This window comes from Cryptococcus neoformans, chromosome 4 (assembly GCF_000149385.1).
Source record: "Cryptococcus neoformans var. neoformans B-3501A chromosome 4, whole genome shotgun sequence".
NCBI classification, from domain to species: Eukaryota; Fungi; Basidiomycota; class Tremellomycetes; order Tremellales; family Cryptococcaceae; genus Cryptococcus; species Cryptococcus deneoformans.
Genome location: NC_009180.1, coordinates 1,713,981 through 1,736,480, shown reverse-complemented (window position 1 = coordinate 1,736,480; position 22,500 = coordinate 1,713,981). Strand labels below are relative to the sequence as shown.

General features: G+C 48.5%; 6 protein-coding genes across 6 annotated transcripts in view; 2 read left to right on the top strand and 4 right to left on the bottom strand.

Annotated features, from left to right (window-relative positions):
• The window catches only part of CNBD6030 (hypothetical protein), a gene marked incomplete at both ends in the record, with an annotated part of 4,022 nt that extends 2,344 nt beyond the window's left edge, over positions 1-1,678 (bottom strand). The window contains 5 exons of the mRNA XM_770556.1: positions 11-696; positions 737-974; positions 1,300-1,430; positions 1,488-1,597; positions 1,655-1,678. Of these exons, the coding sequence (XP_775649.1) occupies positions 11-696; positions 737-974; positions 1,300-1,430; positions 1,488-1,597; positions 1,655-1,678 (1,189 nt within the window). The remainder of the gene's footprint in view (positions 1-10; positions 697-736; positions 975-1,299; positions 1,431-1,487; positions 1,598-1,654) is intronic.
• A 5,295-nt stretch (positions 1,679-6,973) lies between these two features.
• On the bottom strand, positions 6,974-7,698 carry CNBD6020 (hypothetical protein; the record flags this gene model as incomplete). The annotated part of the gene is made up of 2 exons (XM_770555.1): positions 6,974-7,039; positions 7,096-7,698. 2 exons carry the CDS (start codon positions 7,696-7,698, stop codon positions 6,974-6,976), a joined length of 669 nt encoding a protein of 222 aa, XP_775648.1.
• A 3,301-nt stretch (positions 7,699-10,999) lies between these two features.
• Positions 11,000-12,933, top strand: CNBD6010 (hypothetical protein; the record flags this gene model as incomplete). Its single annotated transcript, XM_770554.1, has 5 exons — positions 11,000-11,203; positions 11,251-11,413; positions 11,467-12,601; positions 12,656-12,734; positions 12,784-12,933. 5 exons carry the CDS (start codon positions 11,000-11,002, stop codon positions 12,931-12,933), a joined length of 1,731 nt encoding a protein of 576 aa, XP_775647.1.
• Positions 12,934-13,044: 111 nt separating this feature from the next.
• On the bottom strand, positions 13,045-15,703 carry CNBD6000 (hypothetical protein; the record flags this gene model as incomplete). Its single annotated transcript, XM_770553.1, has 7 exons — positions 13,045-13,684; positions 13,747-13,971; positions 14,035-14,407; positions 14,472-14,564; positions 14,613-15,424; positions 15,473-15,488; positions 15,541-15,703. The coding sequence occupies 7 exons, from the start codon at positions 15,701-15,703 to the stop codon at positions 13,045-13,047; spliced, it is 2,322 nt and encodes a 773-aa protein (XP_775646.1).
• Positions 15,704-16,799: 1,096 nt separating this feature from the next.
• On the top strand, positions 16,800-20,489 carry CNBD5990 (hypothetical protein; the record flags this gene model as incomplete). Its single annotated transcript, XM_770552.1, has 13 exons — positions 16,800-16,995; positions 17,048-17,211; positions 17,264-17,333; positions 17,380-17,837; positions 17,897-18,030; positions 18,076-18,253; positions 18,312-18,638; positions 18,689-19,140; positions 19,195-19,272; positions 19,331-19,566; positions 19,622-19,832; positions 19,888-19,950; positions 20,003-20,489. The coding sequence occupies 13 exons, from the start codon at positions 16,800-16,802 to the stop codon at positions 20,487-20,489; spliced, it is 3,054 nt and encodes a 1,017-aa protein (XP_775645.1).
• A 307-nt stretch (positions 20,490-20,796) lies between these two features.
• On the bottom strand, positions 20,797-22,041 carry CNBD5980 (hypothetical protein; the record flags this gene model as incomplete). The annotated part of the gene is made up of 4 exons (XM_770551.1): positions 20,797-20,898; positions 21,030-21,491; positions 21,734-21,789; positions 21,936-22,041. The coding sequence occupies 4 exons, from the start codon at positions 22,039-22,041 to the stop codon at positions 20,797-20,799; spliced, it is 726 nt and encodes a 241-aa protein (XP_775644.1).
• Positions 22,042-22,500: the final 459 nt, after the last annotated feature.

Here is a 22,500-nt window from a genome sequence, read left to right as displayed (position 1 = left end):
GACAACGCACCATCCTTCAAGGCGATATAAGCCTGACCGAGACGGTTGCAAAAGTGCTGGGCAAAGATCCATCCGACATACGCATAAGTTGCTTCTTGAACAGCGTGGTTTGTGTCTTCGTTCTCGGTAACAGAGAAGAAGGGGTTATCGGGGAGAACGTAAAGCAAGGAAGCTTCCCTAACGACCTGGTGGATAGAGTGCTCGATAGGAGGCGCACGGGTGTTGGGGACCGGGTTGAGGTACATGGAGATGATGGTGATACCGTTGGAGAATTGCTCGACATACTTGCGGGCAGAATAGAGACCGTAAAAGTGGTACAAGTCGGAGAGAGCAGAGAAGAACTTGCGGGTACCACCAATCTTGTAACCAATAACAAGTCGGCGCTCTCGAGAGTCCTCAACCTCGAACATTTCGATGACAGGTCCGTAACGGCGCTCGACTTCGTTCATGATTCGCTGGTACACTTCGAGGGTGTTTTCGCTCGCCTTTTCGAGGAAAGAGGCGTCAGAAACGGATCGAATGTCGGTTGTGCCCTCGGCGGTTTTCACCGGCCCAGAAGTGGGGAAAGAGCATCGAGAGATAAAGTAGCATCGGAGTTGCTGGGAGACGGTGGAAGAGATGGCACCGGAAGATCGGTAAGTCTCGAGTCTGTAAGCCTTTTCGGGAGACGAGTCGTCCAAGTAGAGAGAATCGATCCTAGTTCCGTCAGTTTGGTTCGACAAGTGCCAAAACTCACTTCTTCTCGACCTTGGCGCCAGGGCCTTCCGAACTGGAGACACCAGCCTTGCTGGAGTGAATCCAAACGGCGCCTTCTCGGCTCTTGTCGACACCTTCCGGGATGATCTTTTCGAGGTCGATCACAAGCTGCTCGGGGTCGTGCTTGGTATAAGCGAGGAGTTTGGCAGAGTAGAGGGAGAGGACATTGTCCGCGATAGCTTCGGGCTTTTCCCAGAGGAAGTACGAGTTTTCGATACCTAAAAGGCATCAGCCCGTGCCTTGAGTATGGCCCCGTGATGTCAGAGTGTAAAGCAGAAGGTATCCGACTGATCGCCGAGCCAGAGGCTAAGCTATCGATGAGACACCATCGCCATCGCCCGGATCCAGGCCCATTGATGAGAACGAGCAGCCGCTCAGCAAAGACACCGCATGGGCCAACGGCCAACGGCGCCCGCGGCAGAACCAGCAACAAGGGCAAAGTCCAGTCCCAAAGGACGAAAGCTGCCCGTGCAGGACGCCGCCAAAGGACCCGGACCACTCTTCCGGACCACAGTCACCGGCCAAAGCAAGGAAAGGACCTACCGAGATGGTTGTAAAACCAATCGACTTCCCCTGGGACAAGCTCCTGGGGCATGAATCCGCTCTCCGAGAGGATGCGGGTCACGGCCGCTTGCTGGTCCGCCTTGAGGGGGAAGGGTGATGACTTGTAGCCGCTGCAGCACGGTCAGCATGTACGCTTCGAGCCAAGCGGATGGGCATGGGTAACGCACATCGTGTCCTTTCGGATTCGGTTGGTAGACAGATCAGAGCCGGGACGCGATATATGGGCGCCAGACTCGGCGAGGACTTTGCTGAGCTGTGCGGGCAGTGGGGTCTGGAGCTGTGACGTGTCAGCTGTGACGTGGATGGGACACGGGAAATGCTGGGAAAGACTCACGGTCCCTTGTGTTGGTGTTGACATGGTTGCTGTGGATCGTCAGCCTGGGTTGGAGTGATGATTCAGGATAGATGGGATAGATGAGAGTCCGGCGGTATATATACCGGCGCAGTGAAAGGAGGTTGATAGGGCGGAGTAAGATAAAGATAGCTTATCTCTGTGAAAGGGGTATGTATTCTCAGAGTTCGACTCACCTGTTAGCTGGGATGTGATGCTAATGCTGGAACGGATTCATGCACTCTTATACTCTTATACTTATACCCCTCCACCTCACCTTAACCGGTGACGAAATTCGAAATCTCGCATCCCCGCACTGTACCTTCACCGCCAAGGGTCCCAACGTCGATCTCCCTAACCCGCGCCGAATCCAGTCCACTGCAGCCCACCACTGCACACCACAGCTTCTTCTCGAGCAATCTTGATTCTTTTCCAACTACCATTGCCAAGATGCATGCATCCGTATTGTAACATCCCGACCCATCTCCGTGGTTTTTTGCACCATATTCGAAAACAACAACAAAAAAGGTCAGATGCGGCGCCCCCACTTTTCGAATTTGATTGCCACAAAACTCGCTTCGGGACTGCCGGCGCATGCCTTTGCGAGTAAAGCCGGGAATGCCTCGGATCGCGCGTATATATCTGCAAGAAGATTTGGGAAAACATGCACGAATCGTTCCTCTCCCCAGCTGACATCTGGATGCCATGTGATCGTTGCAGAAAATGATCAAAGATGTTGATGCATAAAAACGAAGGAGGATGTTTTGTGATTTCTCACGGAAGAGACGGGTCGGTGGTGGTGACTGTTCGTTGGACGGAGTCTCCGTGGGATCTGTGCGCCGAGATTCTGAAATGACGACGAGCAAAATAGTGGTGGATGCCGCCGCAGGAACTCTTTTAAACACTAGTGTGTGCGCGAGCGCATATCGGAATCGCCCGATATGCAACGATATGCCACGTAACGATGGCATAACGGAAGCAATTTTGACGCACCTGATATTCAAGCATAATAAAATCTACAGCTTCCGTAATGCCCCGAGCGGCAACATATCGGCCTCATATCGGGGACAGTTCATTTATGCGCGCATCTCAGAATGTACCTGTTATGTTTGGTTCTGCTGCATATCCTAACTGTCCGATATCATACGATTCGCAGAATATCGTAATGCTCGATATCCACCCGTTATGCCTGCATATCGGATATGCTTATATGCTCTGTTTTAAGCTACACATCGGACGACTCGATATGCAACCATTATACTTGCATATTGGCTGCATATTCAACTAAATGACAGTTATGCAGCGTGTCGAATGTCCGTTATGCACATAACGAATCGCTTTCAAAACTGCTTTTGCGCTGCTATATACCATTGCCACTCATTCCCTTGCTCAACTGTATGTTCTCAACGCTTGGTGATATCCATGAATGCATAACAATACTACTATCGCCTAACCCTACTCCTCCTGATCTACCTACCATGTGCCGACTACCTTCGTTGTTCTACGGTCGTAGTGTATAACGTACCTCAACGGTAAGTACTCACCTATCGCATATGAATCATCGACAGTAAACCAACCATATGTTCCTAGCTTGAGCTGCTGAGACTAAGAATCAATCAGTTGAACTTCGAGACAGACATTTGTCATTGGCGGCGGCTCACGAAATATGTACGTGACGATTGGTAGACACCCCAGCCATTGACCTTCACTGTGTGCCACATGTCAGCATGAGACTGGCTGTTGTTGATGGGATAGAATACCGGAAAGAAACCAAAAGCTTACTAAAACATGCCCATTTCTGCCCTTCTCTAGACATATATCAGCCCTGTGTATTAGGGTGTTAGCACCACAAGGGGGAGACGGGTAGCTGCAAAAGAAATGTTGGACTTACAACAATAATCCTTCCCTTATTGTATACTGCCTACAAACGATCAGCTCATGCTCCTTTTAACATCTTGTATTTTAGTCGCCGCTCTAAATGCTTACCACAATATTATTGACCATACAAAATATCTTACAGCTTGTTATTATGGGAAGCCTTGAAGCCTTGAGACAATGTGATAGAAAATAGTAAATGGTTAAGAGGAATAGTGAAGTAGTTATGGGTTGCGTTTGGAAGCTGGGGCTGTAAACTGCGTTGCGCTGCTTTCATATATACCTTAGAGGGGTCGCCGAGTTCTGACAGATGAAGCTCAATTCCAATGGATGATGGTGTGCGTTATTTTACTGATGAATTTCACAAATTAGTAGAAGCAATAATATGAGGCACATCTGTAATGCTGTGAGGTCAGTTTGCAAAGCGCAGGCGCACACTTCGTTTCACGACTGACCTTGAGCCGGGATTTGGGATTTGAGTTGTTCTTCTCTGTTCTTTGGTCTTAGGGCGGCAGACGGAGGAGCAGGTGACTGAGGTTCTTTTGGAAGCTGGCGGAACAGCCAAACACGGATAATTATACGACTCCTACTGTCGCACTCTCGCCAAACGACAGATTTGCAATGAGCTATTATATGAGCTATTATAGAGCAGGAGTGCCATGCCGACAGTGGCAATCTCGGCGTTCGAAACGGGTGGCTGACAGATCTCCACCCTTTCGTCCGAGGCCTAATCAAACAAGCCTCCACCTTCCATGTCCACAGGTTCCACGGCGCACCATCCCAACTCTTCACTGGAAAACACGCAAGCAGCTTGCTTGATTTTTCTTTTCTTTCCTCATCACTTGATCAACATCCCTCTTCTTCTTGCCGAGCGCTTGATCAACGCACCCATTACCTCGACGGACCTCCCGTATCCTTACACTTGTATTGTGTATTAAGGTAGTAGTGGTGCCACCTGACTGCTGAATTGTGACTGGCTGACATGAATAAATACAAGATGAAGAAGATGCAAGCAATGTGGAAGAGCTCGTAAGAGATTGTACGACAGAAGTATATACGTTATGGGTGGTTGGCTACAGTACATACGTGCATGGGATTATCATATCATCACATTATTTCAGATTAATTAATTATTTATGTTCTTCGTTATCTTATCATGAGATGTTGTTGCTATTTTGTCTGCGCCTGCCGGCTTGTCAAGGGTGAACTACCAGCCAAGAGGACTCCCTTGACTATCGGGATCATACCTTCATGTAGGGATGGTGTTGATGGGGCGGAAAGGGTGCGTAGCTGGTATATGTAGGTATGCGGTAATAGGGAGATGAACGTAGCGCGCTTAGTAGTAGGCTGGCATATATTAGTGGTGGGTACCGGGATATGAATACTACGCGGTGTAGCTATTATGTAGTACTGGATGTAGCCTATAGCTCGCTATGGACGGTGCCCTTCAATTATGGTGGTGGTGACAACTACCGATGTGAATGACGATACCATCGTCGATGTAAAACACGTCTCATCTTCAAGAAAGTGAGAGTGATGAGATTTAAGGCCGTTTGAATGTATGATAGTTCTGTACTATACTATATTCTTCTGGCCATGATAATCATAATATCGATCAATAATGCCTCCTGGTAGCTTTTACTACATACTACGTAGGAGTTAAGTGTCTTATCTCGTCGCATTCTACTGCTGTGGTACCAAGGAGGCCCAAACTGACTCATTATAATGCTCAAAACACCAAATATTCATCATGGATGCACAAGGTGATCTTTGCAAGCTGGCGAGATTAGAAGATTTCGAAGCTGTCCTTATATGCTACATAACGGAGCATATTATGTAAATTTTAATATGCTGCATATAGATTTCTAATATGCATTGATATCCCGCATTTCAGATTCTCGATATGCTACTTACAGGTCATCGGGGCATATCGACACTGTGGGAAAGGGTCGCCTGACTCTTCCGCGGCAGACGGCGTGGAAGGCCTGCCACCTGGCATGACGAAAATTTCAGAGCACGCCTATGATTCTGCCGCGGCAGGGCGCGGCACGCCGCCTGCCGACGGGCTGTAACTGGGGCGGCGCAGACCATCTGATTTTTGTTTGGTTCATGCGGGTGACATACCGGACCACGTCTGATTCCTCGTCTGAAACCCACGTTTCATACCTCAGTACGAACTCCGAGCACCAAACGATTCTCCTCAAATTCTTTTAAGTTCCACATACTTCTATCTCTGTTTTACCCCTCAAGTCACATCACAATCCTTATAAAATATCTGACCAACAAGCTTGGCTCCCAGCGTCTCTCCGGACTGATATCCGTGTATGTCGACGAGAGGAAATCTCGTACTGTACATGACTTTGCTGACTTGGCGGGGTGGCGATAGGCTAGTGTATCTACTCAACTTCACTGTCTCGCCCTTTCTCTGAAGCTAAAATCATGGCTCCTTCAGGCTTCTTGAGCTCCTTTCGGTGAGTAGGGGTCCCAATTACCATCACCTCGCGAAGCTAGCATGCAGCACGAAGACCTGCTCACATCTTTCCCATAGTCGGCCTTATAAGCCTTATTCAAGAGATGGGCCCATTGAGGCTCAATCTATAAGTGAAGGGATGAACATTGTGAGTACATTAGACGAGAGGTTAAGTCGGTATATCTGTCTGACATCGCATCGGTGTAGCCTTTCAAAACTCTAGTCCGCTGCCGATGTCCTCTCTGTCCTGTCGCTGGCAAAGTTATGCGGTACCGGACATGACTTGACCACCGCGATCTCCTTCCCCTCCAAGGACCCTTGGATCATTTGTTACCCCAGTCCCCTCAATCACCTCGCCCATTCACAACGACTCCTCTAGCTACTAACAACGAGCCCTTTGGTTCTCATCGTCTCCTGGCCCCTACCATTTCTTCTACACACGCCTCACCTTCTATCCATAATCAGTTACTAACGTCGGCAGAGGGTCATCAGACGCCTCGCGGCATTTGCTGAGAGAGAGTGACTCCCAGTTTTTCTTGATCCACTGACGGAACTGCAAAGTGGCATTAGTGACTGACCTGCGCCTGAGAAACTGACCAAATACTCACACAGTACGCGTCCTTCCCAGGATCCTCTTCTCATCCGCCTCCTTCTTGGATTGCTTGCCGCACTTGCGTTTGGCGATGTTCTTCAAGTAGGCCACCACTCGATCCCTGGTTTCCTCCGTCGAAGGACACTCGAGTTTAAGGCTCTTCCTATCGTCTTCACAGGCCTTGACAGCTACATCAACGAGGTTACCGAAGCTAATTCCGAGAAATCAGTAGCTGCTATGGGAAAGGTCCTAAAGATGCTACTCACAAGGCGTTCCTCAAGTTCTCCCAGTTTGGCCTCCACAAGACCTTCCTGCTTTCGGGATCTTCGACATAACCGTTAGGAGCTTCCTCGGGATCGTAGTTGGGCCATTTGTCTTTTGAATATTACAGGCTTTTGTCACCGGAAGGAGGCATATCGATGATCCTGCGCACGTTTGCGTGGACCCAGTCCTACATTCAAGGCAAGCAATGAGCTCAATTCATCATAACCAACAATCAGGACTCACCTCAAGCTCTCTGTTCTTTGGCCAGGCACTGGTCTTCCTTCGCTTCCTCATTCTATCCTCCTCTATCCCTTGGATATTGTTAGCTCGTTCCAGCGCTGACATCTGCACCTTTAGCTCTTCCATATCCTCCATCACACTGACGAAAGCTTTTTGATAGCAACGAGCGACAGCAAGGGAGGACCTCGGGCAGGAATTTAACCAGTCGATCTTGTTCATGATTTCTATAAGGTCGGTCATGGCTTGAGGCAAGTGACGACCAATAGCTTGAGCCATGGCGGGGCCGTTGCTGAAGTCCTGCTCTCGGAACGTTGTCATAGGTCGCTGCTGGAAAGAAGAGCGAGCGTCCAAGTTCTTCTCGAGCATATCGAGACAAGCAGCCGCATCAGCCGGGCTATCGATGGATAGAATGGGATCATCGATGGGCTGGATCACATTGGGCGGTTTAGGGTGGGCGAAGAAGGACCTAGCCGGGGTAACGGGGGAAAGGGAGGGGAACGCGGTAGGCGATTTGTCGAACGCGAGTGATGGCACTGACGAACGGTAACGGTTGGTATCCCGGGTCCCAAGTGGAGTACGAAGATCCTGAGTGGAAGAAGGGGCCATGCTGAAGGATGTGTGTCAGTAGAAGGGGGTGGTAGAATGTAGGTAACGTGAAGATCAGCTATTGAGGAGGGTAGAGATGGTAGGAATAGCAAGGAAAGGAGCAACGAATTACGATCTCTAGGAGTCACTTATATAGCATTGCACGGGTGTAGGGGGCGGGGATTGTGTAACCTTCGAGAAATGTCCATGCATTACAGATAGAAAGTGGAAGGACAATCATCGAGAAAGCGTTGGATGCCGGCATACATAGGATACAAATTGATCACGTGACGAATGCATGTATCCATAATTCTGTACCTGCTCTGAACCCAGCCTGGAATGTTCCCTGACGCCTGCCTGAAACTGGATTTCATGCGGTCTGAATCTGCCGCAGACGCATGCGGGTGCCATGTGGCCTATCCCCTGCCTGAACCCCCAAAATACCGTCTGATTCCGTCGTTTCAAGCCAGTCCCAGAGCGGCTCCTTCCGCGTTGCGACCTCGAAAATCAGGCGAGGAATTCCCACAGTGCGAATCCATTGATATGCTGCAGATCACGAGGTCTCACCAAAAAACCCGATATCCATCGTTATGTAAGATTTCAATGCATAACAGGTGCCTCGTTTTCCCAGCATAATGGGCGCATTTCGGCTTTTTTTCCGCTATGCTGGATAAGTGGGGATATCCGAAAATTGAATATGCAAGCGCGCACACAGTGAAATAATCTTTCTCCTTTTTTCCTCTAGCCGACGGATAACGATGCGACAATTTTTGGCGAAGCACGCAGATAGAGATAACATGATAACGTTTGAGCGAGCGGATAACAACACTTTTTTTGTGTTACGACAATATGCGTATTTGCGTATCAAACAAACGACTTGATGCCCAGCGCCTTTTGCCATTCTTTCTTTCGATAGATAGCCAGATAGAAGCGTGAATTGGGCTTTGTTTCTTCGCTACTTTACAGCCGCGCTTGTAAGAAGTTTGCGCTATCTCGCTGATGGTGGGACGGCGATAAAAAGATCATATTAAAAGATAAGTAAATGCAATTGATTGGCCATGTACCAGTTCTTATGCACATTATCACGAACATCTACAAAGGTCCGAAGGAAGCCGAAAGATCTTTAGCTTCGAGAGACAAATGATCAGGAGCGATCAACCTTTGATCCCAGTCATAAAAAGATAAACTTTGAGATCACCTGATATGTATCCATATCAACCCTGCCAGATAATACTAGCGAGTATACTTGGCGAGGAGCAGCAATGTCATATATCGATCGATAGCCCCGTCGACTTGCGGTGTATACGCGTAATAACAAGTGACATGTATTCGTTCCAGTAACTGCAAACAATCCTATTGTTTCCTTACACATATCTTCTAAACAATTCAACACAAGACCTGACGATATTCCAATTATTTCGGCGATGCCAAGTACGTCCCCACAGCCTCCAGATTCTGTTGAACAGTAATCTGCTTCCGAGGTGCGGGACGAGAGAATCGAGGAGGCAACGGGCGGGGTGTCCGGTAGGGTGAATCTGTATACTGTTTGGTGTTGGCGTTGTTGCCGATGTTGATGTTGATGCTGATTGTAGCCCAGGAGAGGACCAAAGCTCATCCGAGGATGATTTGGGCTATGAGATGACATCGGGACGGGGATGGGGGACGGGGGGTTGGATAAGGGGCAGATTGAAAGGGGTGCGTCATCAACGGAAGGGGGTGAAAGTAGGGATTGGGGTAAGGAAGGTTGTAGTCGATGGGGGACTGGTAATGGAACAGGAGATAGGCAAAGTTCTTGGGAACCTGCTTAGGTGGCAACAGATTCTCGACGAATACTATGGCGAACTCACAAGGGGAATACAGCCCAGCTGCGGCGGGTTCTCAGTATCAATCCCCGTTTCACCAAGTTCCTCATGGTCCGTCGTATGGCCATTCAAGTCCGATGTTTTGCGTTCTGGGAATATCCAAATTTTTCGAGTCCTTCCACGGGTTGAATGGCGTGCAAGTACTGATCAGAGAGTTCAGAGGTCATGCCGAAAGTCGCTGTAGAGGCCTTTGGTGTATTCAAATTCATGCTCCGCTCGGCGAGGGTTGAGTGAGATTCAGCTGTCGTCGAGGAGTTCGGGAATCTCCAGCTTTTCAGATGGTCTGTGGAACGTTTTGACTCTTGAGCAAATTGAGCGAGCGGTACCATTGGTGGGGTTTGATCAACGTTCGAAATAGGCAGGGCCAAATGGTCCATGGCATCATGGGTGGCCAGTATCATGGCGGTGTACTTTATCCGAGTTCGTGACTGGCCATCTGAAATGAGGTGGTAACAATGTTCCGACATACTTTCCACTTAGTTGCATTACGGCCCAGAGTCAGCACTCGCTGTATGTCGGATGCCTTGCTGAACGAATCACCGAGCGGCTTGGAATTTGCGTTGCCATTTTGAATATCATTCGTGGTGATAGAGCTAGAATGTGAATGCTCCCTGTTAAGAAATTGGTCCTCAGCTGTGACGATGGATGCGGCCAGGGCACTGAAAGGAATGTGGATATCAAACACATCCCCTTTGGAAGAATGGGTCTGTTGGACCTCTGTCTAAGGATCTTCCTTCTTCTCCTGCAACAAATAGACGTAAGACATTTCACGCAATCATCAGTCAACTAACGCACATCTGGACCCCCAACTTTCTCGCCCTGACCAAATCGTTGCCAGGCCAATACAATTGTCCTTGGATCGATTACTATCTTCACCCTCCATGGGTTAACGTCCAATCAGGCATCAGCTCCAATGATTCCTCTTGGTGGTCGTTGGATTTTAAAGAAGGCACTCGGCTTTATATTACTTCTCCGTGTTGACGCCATTATACCTTTACTTTCCCCTTCTGGATATCCCCTGCTCTGCACAGTGTTGAAAGCGGGTGCTTGTATTTCCGGTACATGGTAATGTTCTGATTTGGGTGACATAACAGGCGGAGATATGGGGATGGGGGAAGGGCAAGAACGGGACTTGCATTGAGCGCGAGCTTCGGCAGCTGTACGAATTCTCTCGAGGGCTTTCATACGAGAATTGGGTGATCGATGAAGCATTTTCCCATTTGATAGGTAGAAAAGTTGTGCAGAAACAACTTGACAAGAAACATCTCAGGTGTCACTAATTGACTCCATGCACGAGCGAGGCACTTGTATAAGTTATCAAGTCGGACATTACGTAATCATTCATGTTATTCTTCTGTTCCCTTTCCAAGAGATGGACAAATTCATCCAACAAATATTAGTTTGTCATTTTCCCATTTTAACTTCCATTGTTAACCATCGACACAACTGGCTTGGGCAGCATGGCAGATGGCTCAGAGGCGTACAATATTGACGCTTTCCCCAACGCCGATTTCTCAGCTAGAGAACTGCCGCGTCCCAGCTTCAGCAGAACGCAAGATGTTCGTGGTTTGGTCAAGCACGTCAGGACGGTAGCTTGGTCTTGTGATGGTAAGAAAGCGGCAACTGGTGGAGAATATAAGGAGATTCAAGTATGGGACGAGTCTGTATGTCGGCTGCTTGGTAGATGAGACATTGTTGACCTCATCTGTAGCTTGACTCTAAAACGACAACACCTTTACCGTCAGCTTCAAAACCAAGCCCTCATAACCACCATGTTTCGTCTATCACTTGGTCTCCCGTCGATCCAAACGTTTTGGTATCTGCCGACAAGACGTTTAGCGTGGGCAGCGTCATCGCGGTCTGGGACGTCACCTGTAGGTTTTAACTTGTGGACAGCTGCGAATGAGGAGCTAATAAGCGTATGCAGCCCCGTCTGCACCTATAGCAACTTTCAAAACGCCTGGAGACGTAATTAACCTCGCCTGGCATCCATCTGGTCAACATTTTGCTGCCGTCTACCCCGTCAAAAGCCGCGACCTGGTCGACTTTTTCCGACTCTCGTTCAGTGAGAGTGGTGAACCAAAATGGGAAAAGAGAGAGGACATCACTCTTGGGGGCCTTTCACATGGTATAGGATCAGAAGAGATCAATAGTCTGAGATTCATCAATTCTGGTCAATTGGTTTGTGCAGTGTCAAATGACGGCTCGGTCAGTGCTTGGGTTTATCCTGTAGAGAGTGTGCGAGTGGATTTGGTAGAGGAGCAAGTAGAGCCGGAGCCGGAGCAAGAACGAGAACAAGAACGAGAACAAGAACAAGAACAAGAACACGAACAAGAACAAGAACAAGAACAAGAGCAAGAACAAGAACAAGAACAAGAGCAAGAACAAGAACAAGAGGAGAAGGAGGCTGAGGTAGTCATGGAGGAGAAGGAAGACGAAGTAGTAACGGAGGAGAAGGAAGACGAGCTAGCAACGGAGGAGAAGGAAGACGAGGTAATAGCGGAGGAGAAGGAAGACGAGTTAGCCACGGAGGAGAACGAAGAAAAGGAAGACAGGGAAGATAAGGAGGAAGACCAAAACGAAGAAAACAAGCAAGACGTGGAGGATGGTCCCGCGACGCCCGAGTTACCAGCTATAGAAACGCCCACTGAACGACCTTTGGGGGACGTTAAACCTGCTGAGAGCAACGGCGATGTTGAAATGACAGAAACTGAGAATGCCGACGCAAAAGCAAATGAGGAATCAAAAGGGGAGGAAGCGCCAGAGACTAACAAGCCCGAATTTCAAGATGTGGAGATGGTCGACGCTGCACAATCCAACACTCAACCGTCCTCTGTCCAACCCAGCCGACAATCCTCTCCTCCACCCCCCACCAAGACATCCCCTAAACCCCGTGCACAGCCATTGAAGAGGTATCGACATGATGTCTGCTATGCGGCCAGTTTACTAAGTCTGGCGTATGATCCAAGAGGGAGATATTTCGTGGTAGGAGGGCAGGATGCGTTGCTGAGTCTGTTCGATACGAAGGAATGGATATGTGAAAAGAGTTTTGATGTTTGCACGTTAGTTTCATTAACCTGTGCTTTGGCTCTCCTATGCTGATATGCCTCTTGTAGTGCGGCGATACGGCACACTGCGTTCTCGTATGACGGGGAGTTTGTAGCGATCGGAGGGGATGATCTGTTCATTGCCATCGTACGTCCTTATCATTTGCACTTGTTCATTATTAATGCTCTGTCAACAGGTATCAGTCTATACCGGCCAAACTGTTGCCAAAATCCCGATCCCGGCAGCTGTTAACGCGCTTTCATGGAATCCCAATAAGAACTCTTTAGCATACTGTCATCAGGGAAAAGGTGGTGTACCGTTATGGCACATCGTGCACCAAGAGTAATAATACAAAATGCATTATTATTGTTATAATTACAATTATTGCACATTAAAGTACTATTCCCGAAAGATACGACTGATCTACAAATGTGTTGATGGGGCCCTCTTTTTCTTTTCAGAAAAAAGCTACGCTCATCCCTTCTCGTTTCATCTTATCCCACCAATCAGGCAACACCCCACTCGTATCGCTCTCTTCCCATACCTTCTCCACCACCGCCACATTATCCATCCATACTTTTTCCGGCCCCACTCTCAACAAATGCATCATTGAGCGATGTCGATCCTGACAGCTCGTTGAGAGCGTTGCCGCAAGAAAAGCAGGGAGAGCCGTATGGTTTGGTGGACGATCTTGGGTGAGAGGAGTAAGTGAGTCTAGTAAATTGAGGAGCTCGTATCGCGCATTACGCAAAACGGGATGTAAACCTCCAACTTTATGAACAGACTCGTACAGTAACACGAGCGCCGAGAGGCGCCACAATTCACCCACCACGATTCTCTCCATCCTCACTCCGCTTTCCATCCCTTCGCTCATATCCACCTGATGAGACTGCCATCCTCTGATTGCTTTTTCCAATTCGTCCGCTTGGGTCTTGACGGAGAGAGAGGATAAGGAGGAGACAGAAGAGGAAAGATTGATGATTTCGGCAAGGAGGATGAGGATGGAGTCGGGAAGACCGAGGTGGAAGGACCATGGCTCTTCCTGGGAGGGGGAAGGGGGGTTCGGATCGGTAGGGATGTCTGACCAAAAGTTAAATCTACCCAGCTCGTTAGTGCGTTTCCGCTGAGCGAAGATCACGTCACGAAAGAGAGGACGTACATGGTTTTACGACCTCTTTCGACGATACATCGCCCTATATCTGCAGTCGCAAACATCCTTACCGACCATGTCTCTGCCGTTCGTAGTTGGGATAATGTTATTGGAGGGTGATTGCTTCCCAGGGCAGAGCGAATGAGTCGGTCACCCAGTGCGAGCACATTGTACGATTGTGAAGCACCTGATCGGATATACTCCACATGCCGAAGGTTCATCACGCCCCATAATCTAATTGACCAAAATAAGCTCTCATTGCCCCGGCTTGGGCGACAAAATGTCAAAAAGACTCACAGCTCGGCAAGATGAGACGGGTTAGTGACGATAACTTCTCTCAACAACGTCGTTTCATCTTCAATCCATTTCAAACCCTCTTCATCCGCATTCAACCTCGTTACCACCTTTTGCTCATACTCTCTCATCCTCCTTTCCAATTGCCCAGCTTCATACGTCTTTTCCTTCCCTTTCCCTTTAGGATCACGGGGGAGATGAACATTGAATTCTGATATCAGATCAGGAATGGGAAAGTCTTGGAGGTTGTTCATGTTCCTCGGAGATTTGGGGAAAAGATCGGCGAATTGGGATAAAGGGTAGACTTGAGACATGGAAGAGGAGAATAGTGTCATGTATGCTCTTGCGAGGGCGTGTCTACTGAATTGCATGACACCTGGTCGAGCGTTGGTAATGTCAGCTTCCGAAGGAAAAGTTTGCAAAAGGATGAGAAGACTTACCACTATTCTCGTTGTAGGTCCGTAATCGTGACTGGGCGTTTTCACGGGTGGAAGAGGGAATTCCGACAAGCCACGATTCGAGAACGCGCACATCTGACAGTGGTCAGTATGAAAACATTGACAGTGATGAAATAAACGTACAAAGGTCAGATAGAGATACTCCATCCCTCATATGCTTGTCTGCCGTATTCGGGCTAATCCCGTTAACAACCTGACCTACTCCGCCCTGATTCGGTCCGTTTGATCCTGGTTGGTTCGGCACTCCAAATACCCCATCATTCCACAATCCATCCCCGACCTGAACCCCGCTCCCGCCCGTGCTTCCACTCCCACCTCCACTTGCAGTGGTAGTCGCATCCCCATTAGAACCTCCACTCCATGGCATGATCGACTCAAGCCCCAGTGCCCCGCACTCTGTCGAGCTCGCCAAGAACGTTGAAGGTTGATTGCCAAACATTGACGCCCAGTCAAGGAGGGACTGCGAGTGGTCGATAGTCAAGAATGTTGTCGGATCGTGATGCGGCGCAGTGGGAGGTGCGTGCGTGGGGTTGTACCATGCGAATGGGACGTTGGCCTGCTGCTGGGTGGATGACGAAGTAGTGCCAAGGGGGTTGGGAGGTGTTTGGTGGTTGTGGTTCGAAGACGCAGGAGTTGAATTTGACAAGAACTGTTGCCCTGTCGCTGCCTGCATGGAGCTTTGATCCACATGAGAATGGTTATGAGTGGCGGAGACCGAGCCTGAGGGTTGCGCATCCGTAGACGACCACTGACTTTCGCTGCTCTCCCGCTGCAGGTTGTTCTCGCTCATATTCTTTGTCCTCTGCTGCTGCTGAGCTCTTCTGGCAGCTGATTTACTTTGGATATTGGTTCGACCGCTGCATTCGAATTGCCCAATGATGCACCTCTGGCAATGACCTTGAGGCGTCCACTCTTCATCGCACTTTTTACCCCGCCTGCATAAACTGTCAGCGTTATCCCCTTTCATAGCTTGGTGGACAGACCTCTTGCATGTGCCACCTGTTTAGAGACATTAGCAAGGAATCGAAACGCTTGCAAAATGCCCACTTACACCCAGTTCTAGATCGTTTGAAAGGCCCGGTCCGCCTTCTGACTCTCCTTGTAGGTTCATTTCCTCCGCCCTCTTCCGACTCGTGGCCTTGGCTCTCCTCGAGGACAGAGAAGCCCGGAGGGTTGGTGTTCTCGTGCCCATTGCCATGCTGCATCGCGGTCATGTCGATACCAGCGCGCCTTATTTTCGTGGTGGGAAATGTCAACGATGACCAAACCGAGAATTATGAAAAGCTGGGGGTGAAATGAGGATTGCGGGGGATAAAACTCGTGACTCGGCAATCGGCTATAGCGAGAAGGATGTTCGTTTGTAGAGGTGTGCGAATTCTTCGGCCAAAGAGATACGCTTCTGTCTTATCTGTCATTTGAATTTTCGCTTCTTGCGCTTGACAGGATGCGGGCCAGAGTTTGTCACTGCACTGCTTTCAGACGTCTCTGGGTATGGACCATGGGAACACACTGCATCTCCTTAGGTGACATTTGTTTTTTCCGGAATAGTCCGCTCAGATCTTGATCGATCACGTGGCGAATTGCAGGTCGTCGTTGCTATCGTTACATACAAATGCTACAGTCGTACGTAGAAAAAAGGACCCTTATCAGATCCGGTAAGATCTTTGAATAGGAGCGGCCTGATTCGACACTGTCAGTCGTTAGGGCAGACACTTGGATCTGAGATTTGGCCAGTACCCAACAAAGAAAAACCAGCAAACAACAACCGCATGAGCTTATGTAGATCTTGGCGTACACCAAGAGGATACAAGCAATCGGCTGGCGTCATGCGTGACTCTGCAAATGTGTGCTGTCACAAGACATCAAGGATGTGACCACACTGCCAGCAGCAGCAGCAGCATCTTCTCCCATTCAGTGGATGGATTGATGGCATGTTAAAGGATTCCAGGTTTTGACTCCCAACGGTCCTTGATTCCATTAGGCTGCACACAATGGAGTTCCCAGCTATTCCAGCGAGACATTGGCCACGAGCAATGTTGGACCAGACAGCAAGATAAAACGAACCACGACGAGACATCAGAAGAACGACCGTGATTGACGGAGCTTTAAAATCGCCTGCGCGACACTTAAGTCCTTTTACGTAAACCCAGATGGTCACTATGTTTGCGTCATCACTTGCTTGGACCTGTTTCGGTTGAATGGGCTCCAGAAGACATCGATGTCCTAATGATTTCCTATTAATCACATCCAAATTTCTACAACCCTTCTCTTCCAGCTACTACACGGCAGCACAGCCTGGGGAACAGCAACATGTCAGCCCAAGACGCCCCTCCACGGCGCCCAGCGAAGAGGAACGCATCGACAGCCGTCAGAAGCAGCAAACCGCGCGATCCGGCCATCGAACGGGCACTGCAACTGTCGACCTTTGAGAGCAACTACAGTACTGAAGAGTTCATCGGGACATTGAGTGAAAAGCTCATTGCCGAGTCAAAGGCGAATCCTGGGCGTACGTGTAAAGTATGGGCGGAGAAAGACCGAACCGCTGACAAGGGACGCAGCTTTCAATCCGACGCCGTTCTTGCAGACGTTTTCGCCGGCCTTGGATACACTACTTGAATTACGGAAGCAAGTCACGGAAAGGACAAAGAAGATGGAGACGGATGTAAGGAGGGCAGAGCGAGAGTATGGTAAGAGATTGAGAGAACTTGACGGTGGTTTCGAGGTATGCGCGTATAGTGGTGATGGTGATGTTCGTGCCCGACTGACATAACCAGGCTATTGGCAAATCATTCTCCAACTTGGAGAGCAAGGTAACGGATGTTGGACGTACAGCTGTTCGGATAGGTATGTTCTGGACTCATGCCCACCTGATATCCTAACGCGACCCCAGGTGAACAGCTTGAAAATTTACACCAAACGCGTTCTACTGCCCAAAATACATCTCTCCTGCTTTCATATTACCTCTCTCTCACTCACCAAACAGCCACCACAGGCGAAAATACTAGCCCCTTGGAGCAGCTTTTTGCAACACGTACCTCTAGACAAGGTCGAGAGAAACTGGCCGTCGTGTTGAGAAGGTTAATGGCCATCTCCAAAGACGTAGCAGATAATGCGACTACGTTGTTATCTGACGCCGAAGCTGGCGCGGTCCCCAAAGAAGTAACGAATGGAGATGGAGAATCACAAGAACCTATTGTCAATCAAAAAGTCGTTTCGAAGCGGAGGATGGAGAAGGAAAAGGCGGAGAAAGTGAGAGATGAGATTGAAGGGTACTGTGAGAGGTTTGAAAAGGAGCTTCTAAAGCTGTTTGACAGAAGTTACAGGAAGGGTGATCCTAGAATGATGGCTGTGAGTGTCGTGCTTACACCTCATGGACCTGGTACCTTTCGGTTGACGAATCTGACCAGCACTGCGCGAAAACACTTCAAGAGTTTAACGGAGGAGCTTCATGTATCCAAATATACGTCAATCAACACGACTTTTTCATTAAAGATCACAGCCAGATTGAAAAAGATGAGCAAGACGGAGTCCGCGTTGATATGTACGTTATCCCTCTCAATCAAACATCGTACTGATTTACGTGCAGTTGGGCGACGATTGGCAACCCTGACGAACCGCCTCCCACGACTGAACCTGGGTTGGAAGCACTCTGCAAGTCCATTCGCTCGACTATTAGCCAAGAATCACAGATCATGAAAGCTGTCTTTTATCCCAACTCGAGCGCTGTTATGGAAGGTTTCTTACAGCGTATCTTTGCCCAAGTCGTGAGTGATTGCCCTTATCTTGAGCCGAGGAAGAAAATAGCGGCTGACATCTCTCTAGATCCAACAGCATTTGGAAGGTCTCGTCCAGCGGGCATCGTCCATCTCTACCCTTGCCATCCTTCGTATTCTCCACCTCACGCACTCCATCTGTTCATCTCTTGTCGAAGATCTCAAGACATATGACTCTACACTCACTACTCCGCCTGCCAGCTCTTCAAGAGCACCGGCACCTGCTGGTTCCGGTGGATCATTTTCCGCTTTTCTGGACCGTGCTTTGGAAGAAATGTATGTGCCTTGGTTAGAAGGAACCAGATATCTTGAATGCGAGAGTAAAAACTTGGTCGAGCTCTATGCTGGATTACTCAGTCGCTTTACACGTTATCATGTAAGTCTTCCCTATCATTGCAACTTTCCATAATTAATGAGAGTGTGTAGGAAACCGTTTTGCAAGCCAAACCAAATTCCCTTCTCAACAAGGTCGTCCATCAACTCGCATCCAGCAGTTCGGCTGCCACAACATCTTCCACCGCCCAAACCGCTGCTGCTGCAATATCCAAATACGCCAATCTCTTCACCTCATCCACTAATAATCCCAAAACCGGTACTGCGACGCCTGTCCTCCCTCCATCATTTCAAAAGCCCGGTCTCGCAGGACAAATGCGTGGTGCGAATGGCGCGGACACGGCGACGTGGGGTACAGGTACTTCCACGCCTGTCATAAGGTCCGTAGCTGGGCAAGAGCTGAAAGGAGATTTGGTGAACAAGGGCTTGGAAGATAAAGTCTGGTCGACAGATGGTATCTTGGCACCAACCATGGCTGAGAGGATGTTGAAATGGCACGCTGAGGCGGTGGGAAGAGCTGTAGAACTGAGTAATAGTGGTGATGTGTAAGTCTAATAGAAATAGCTTGCAGATGTGGAATCGGACTGATGCGATGGTAGCGGTAAGAATGCTTTGGCGCTGCTAAAAGTGTTGTCCGAGGCTATCGGGCGGTCATTCATCGAAACAGCTCTTGATTCGTGAGTGGTCCAGCCAGTCATAGCCCTTCACACTATGCTGAGTCCGCTCCGCTTGTAGCACCCTTGCGAGACTGGAGCAGCAAGATAACAAAACTGAACCGGATCTTCAGCCCCTCGCAGTACTCAAACCGGCGGACCAGATTTGTCACCTGTGGCAACGCTACACTACAACGGCTCTGTTCCCTTTGGCTGGCTCGAATGTGCCTATTAGGAGAGAAATGACCACACTCAACACACACAATGTAGTGAGGATGGAGGGCAAAGCGAATAATGTTATTCAAAAGGCGATCGACAGTGAGTATTTATTCAAAAAAGCTTTGAGAGATGAAAACGCTGACATCCCCGAAAGACGTAATTGGTTGGCTAAGCTATCTCCTCACCAAGCAAAAGAAGAATGATTACAAGCCCAAGAACGACGAGCTTTCTTTTGCGCGGACAATTACCGAACCATGCGAACTTTGTTGCGAGTTTTTGGCTACAGTCAGAGATGCTGTGAACGAGGGGCTGAGCGGAAAGAACGCAGAGGCTTTCTTGACAGAGATCGGAGTTTCTTTCCACACGTAAGCTTCTATTTCCTATCCAAGCTCAAGCACCGACTGACGGAAATGTCGCAAGATTATTACTAGATCACTACAAGAAATTTCCGGTAAACCCGACTGGTGGCTTGATGTTGACAAAGTAGGCATTTGCGTGTGATTAATTACAACAAGAACTAATAATCAATTTCCAGGGATCTTGCCTCGTATCAAGATGTCATGGCTTCTTACAGTGTACCTGCTATCAACGACCGCTTCGATATGCTTCGTCAGCTCGGCAATTCATTCATCGTCCAACCCAACGTCCTCAAATCTTATCTCACCGAGTCTCATCTCGGCCGCATCGATGCCCGCTTACTACGCCCTTACCTTGCCCAACGTTCGGACTACTCCCAGTTCTCTCGTTCACTCCAACTCGATGACGGCTTGTCTGCAGGTGCAGCTTCCGATGATACATTTACCACCTCTCATGCGCCCGGTCATGGCCATGGGTTATTCAAAGGTACGAGACTGAGTACCATGAGTGGTGTTGCTGGTGCGGGGATGGGCAAATTGAAAGATATGTTGAAAGAACTTGATACCCTGTCACCGGAGGAGGTTTCTGATGAGAGGAAAGCCCGAGCCAATGCTGCCAGGGCTTCAGCGGCTTACCAACCTATGCCCATGTTTTACATGCACTAGGAAAATTGCAATCAGTCGAGTTGTATAATACATGTATGATTTTGTATATGCATGCATCTACTCAGCTTTTACGATGGCGCTCAATTGGTCTAACTCATCGAGCGTTGTGTTCCAATCCTCACTGTTGGTCCTCGTTGAACGAAGGGACTCGAAACCTTAGGCAACCAGCTATGCTACAGATTATATATCTGCGTGCGAGTGAGATGTAAGTGTCGGTATGTTTCACAAATACCATCTAGCGTAGGAGGGCAATTGCATAAAACCATGAGGGCTCACAGCTCACCAAATCCAGTTCATTATTCAACTATTATTCGACGCGCCGCAAGAAGTGATAACTGAAGAGCGGTAAAAATGGAAGACACTTCGTTAGCGGTTCACTACTTGGAAGCTGATGACGTGCGCCGTAAAACTGACAAAAGATCATACAGGTTTCGGTAAAATCCTTCATTCAAAGAGACCTTTGGACCCATTTCGACCTCGTTTTATTCAGCACAGCCAAATATATTTCTCAAGATGCATTTCCAGGCGCAGTTAACAAACTAGTGGGTCCCAAGGCATCGACTCCGCCATATCTTCATAAGGATAAAAGGTCAATCCAGCCTCTTTGTTACCAGTATCCTCGGAAAGAAATTTATTGTAGAGTTCACGCTCCTTCCTTTGAAGCTCAAATGTACTTCCATCCCTCACACACGATGGCAACCATTGCTCAGAAGATTGTTTTAGTCCTTCAGTGATCTTGCAAGATAGCTTGTTGGCTATCGAAATTCGACGTGTCCTCTCATCGTCAGTAACAGCCGGATCGGTGGGAGCTAGAGATGTGAAGAAGGCCCTTTCGACCTTATGGGTGGCAGGATTGAAGACCGAGGAAGAAATGACATATGATCTGGCCGTCGAAGGCTGGCGTGTATTACAGTCATACTCGATATCCTCTTGCTCCAGGATATCCAGGGCTTGGGCTGCTCTCCTCTCATTGTAAGATCTTGGGTCTGAACTATCCCATGTCTGCGCGGACATTTCGGACTTGCCTTGCGTAGAAGGGAGCATCCTGGCGGAAGTTTAGTATAATGCTGAGCTTTCGCTTGATATGGAAGGGGAGCGAGTGCTGGGCAGTAGCTTTGGGTAGTTGTATCTTATGTAAGTACTATAAATTTCAACGAGATGTGCTTATGAGCAGTATCTCGGTTTTCTATAATGCCTATAAATACCTTTCAAGACAACAGCAATGCTCAGCAACATGTATTTACCGATTTGACCCTTTCATCAGCGGACATTTTTTTTCGGTTTTTGATGCTTGCCGAAGCTGAAAGGAAACACGCAAACTGATGCTGCTTACCTGACCCCGAAAGGAGACGTCGACCAATGTCGCTTGCCAAGGATGAAAAGAGATATAGAAACCTGGTTATCCCTCTTTTCAAAAAACAGTTGCCTACCGCGTTTGCGTGACGCACGAAAAATAAGCGATGCTCTCTAATCCGATAGTCTTGACGAGAGGAGCAAAATGTGGGCGGTCTTTGAATGATGAGGTTGAGAAGACAAAAGAAAATGCAATCATGGATGCAATATAACTATACAAAACGGTTTTCGAACTTCTGAAGGTCGAGAGAATTAAGACAAGATACGTACTATTACTACTAAAAGGATGTAACAATCTAAGATCGATGTAAAAAGTACAAAAACATTGGCGCCACCCGGGATCGAACCAGGGACCGCACGATTTGATTCTTGATGAACTTCAGTCGTGCGCTCTCCCAACTGAGCTATGTCGCCAGTCATATAAACCGACTCTCGTGGCTTTGAACAATTCAATATTGACAAGCTGCACTGTCATAATACGAAATTCATCTTATCTCATTACTCTCTTTAATCTTTCTATGGAACAGCCATTTGATAGCAAACGAGTCTTCTCGTTATCTCTCGTGTAATGTACGCCCCAATAGAGCACCGTCGTCTAGATATCTGGCGTTGCTATTAATCGTTATCCGACTGCCACATTTGTCCCATAACGGGGATT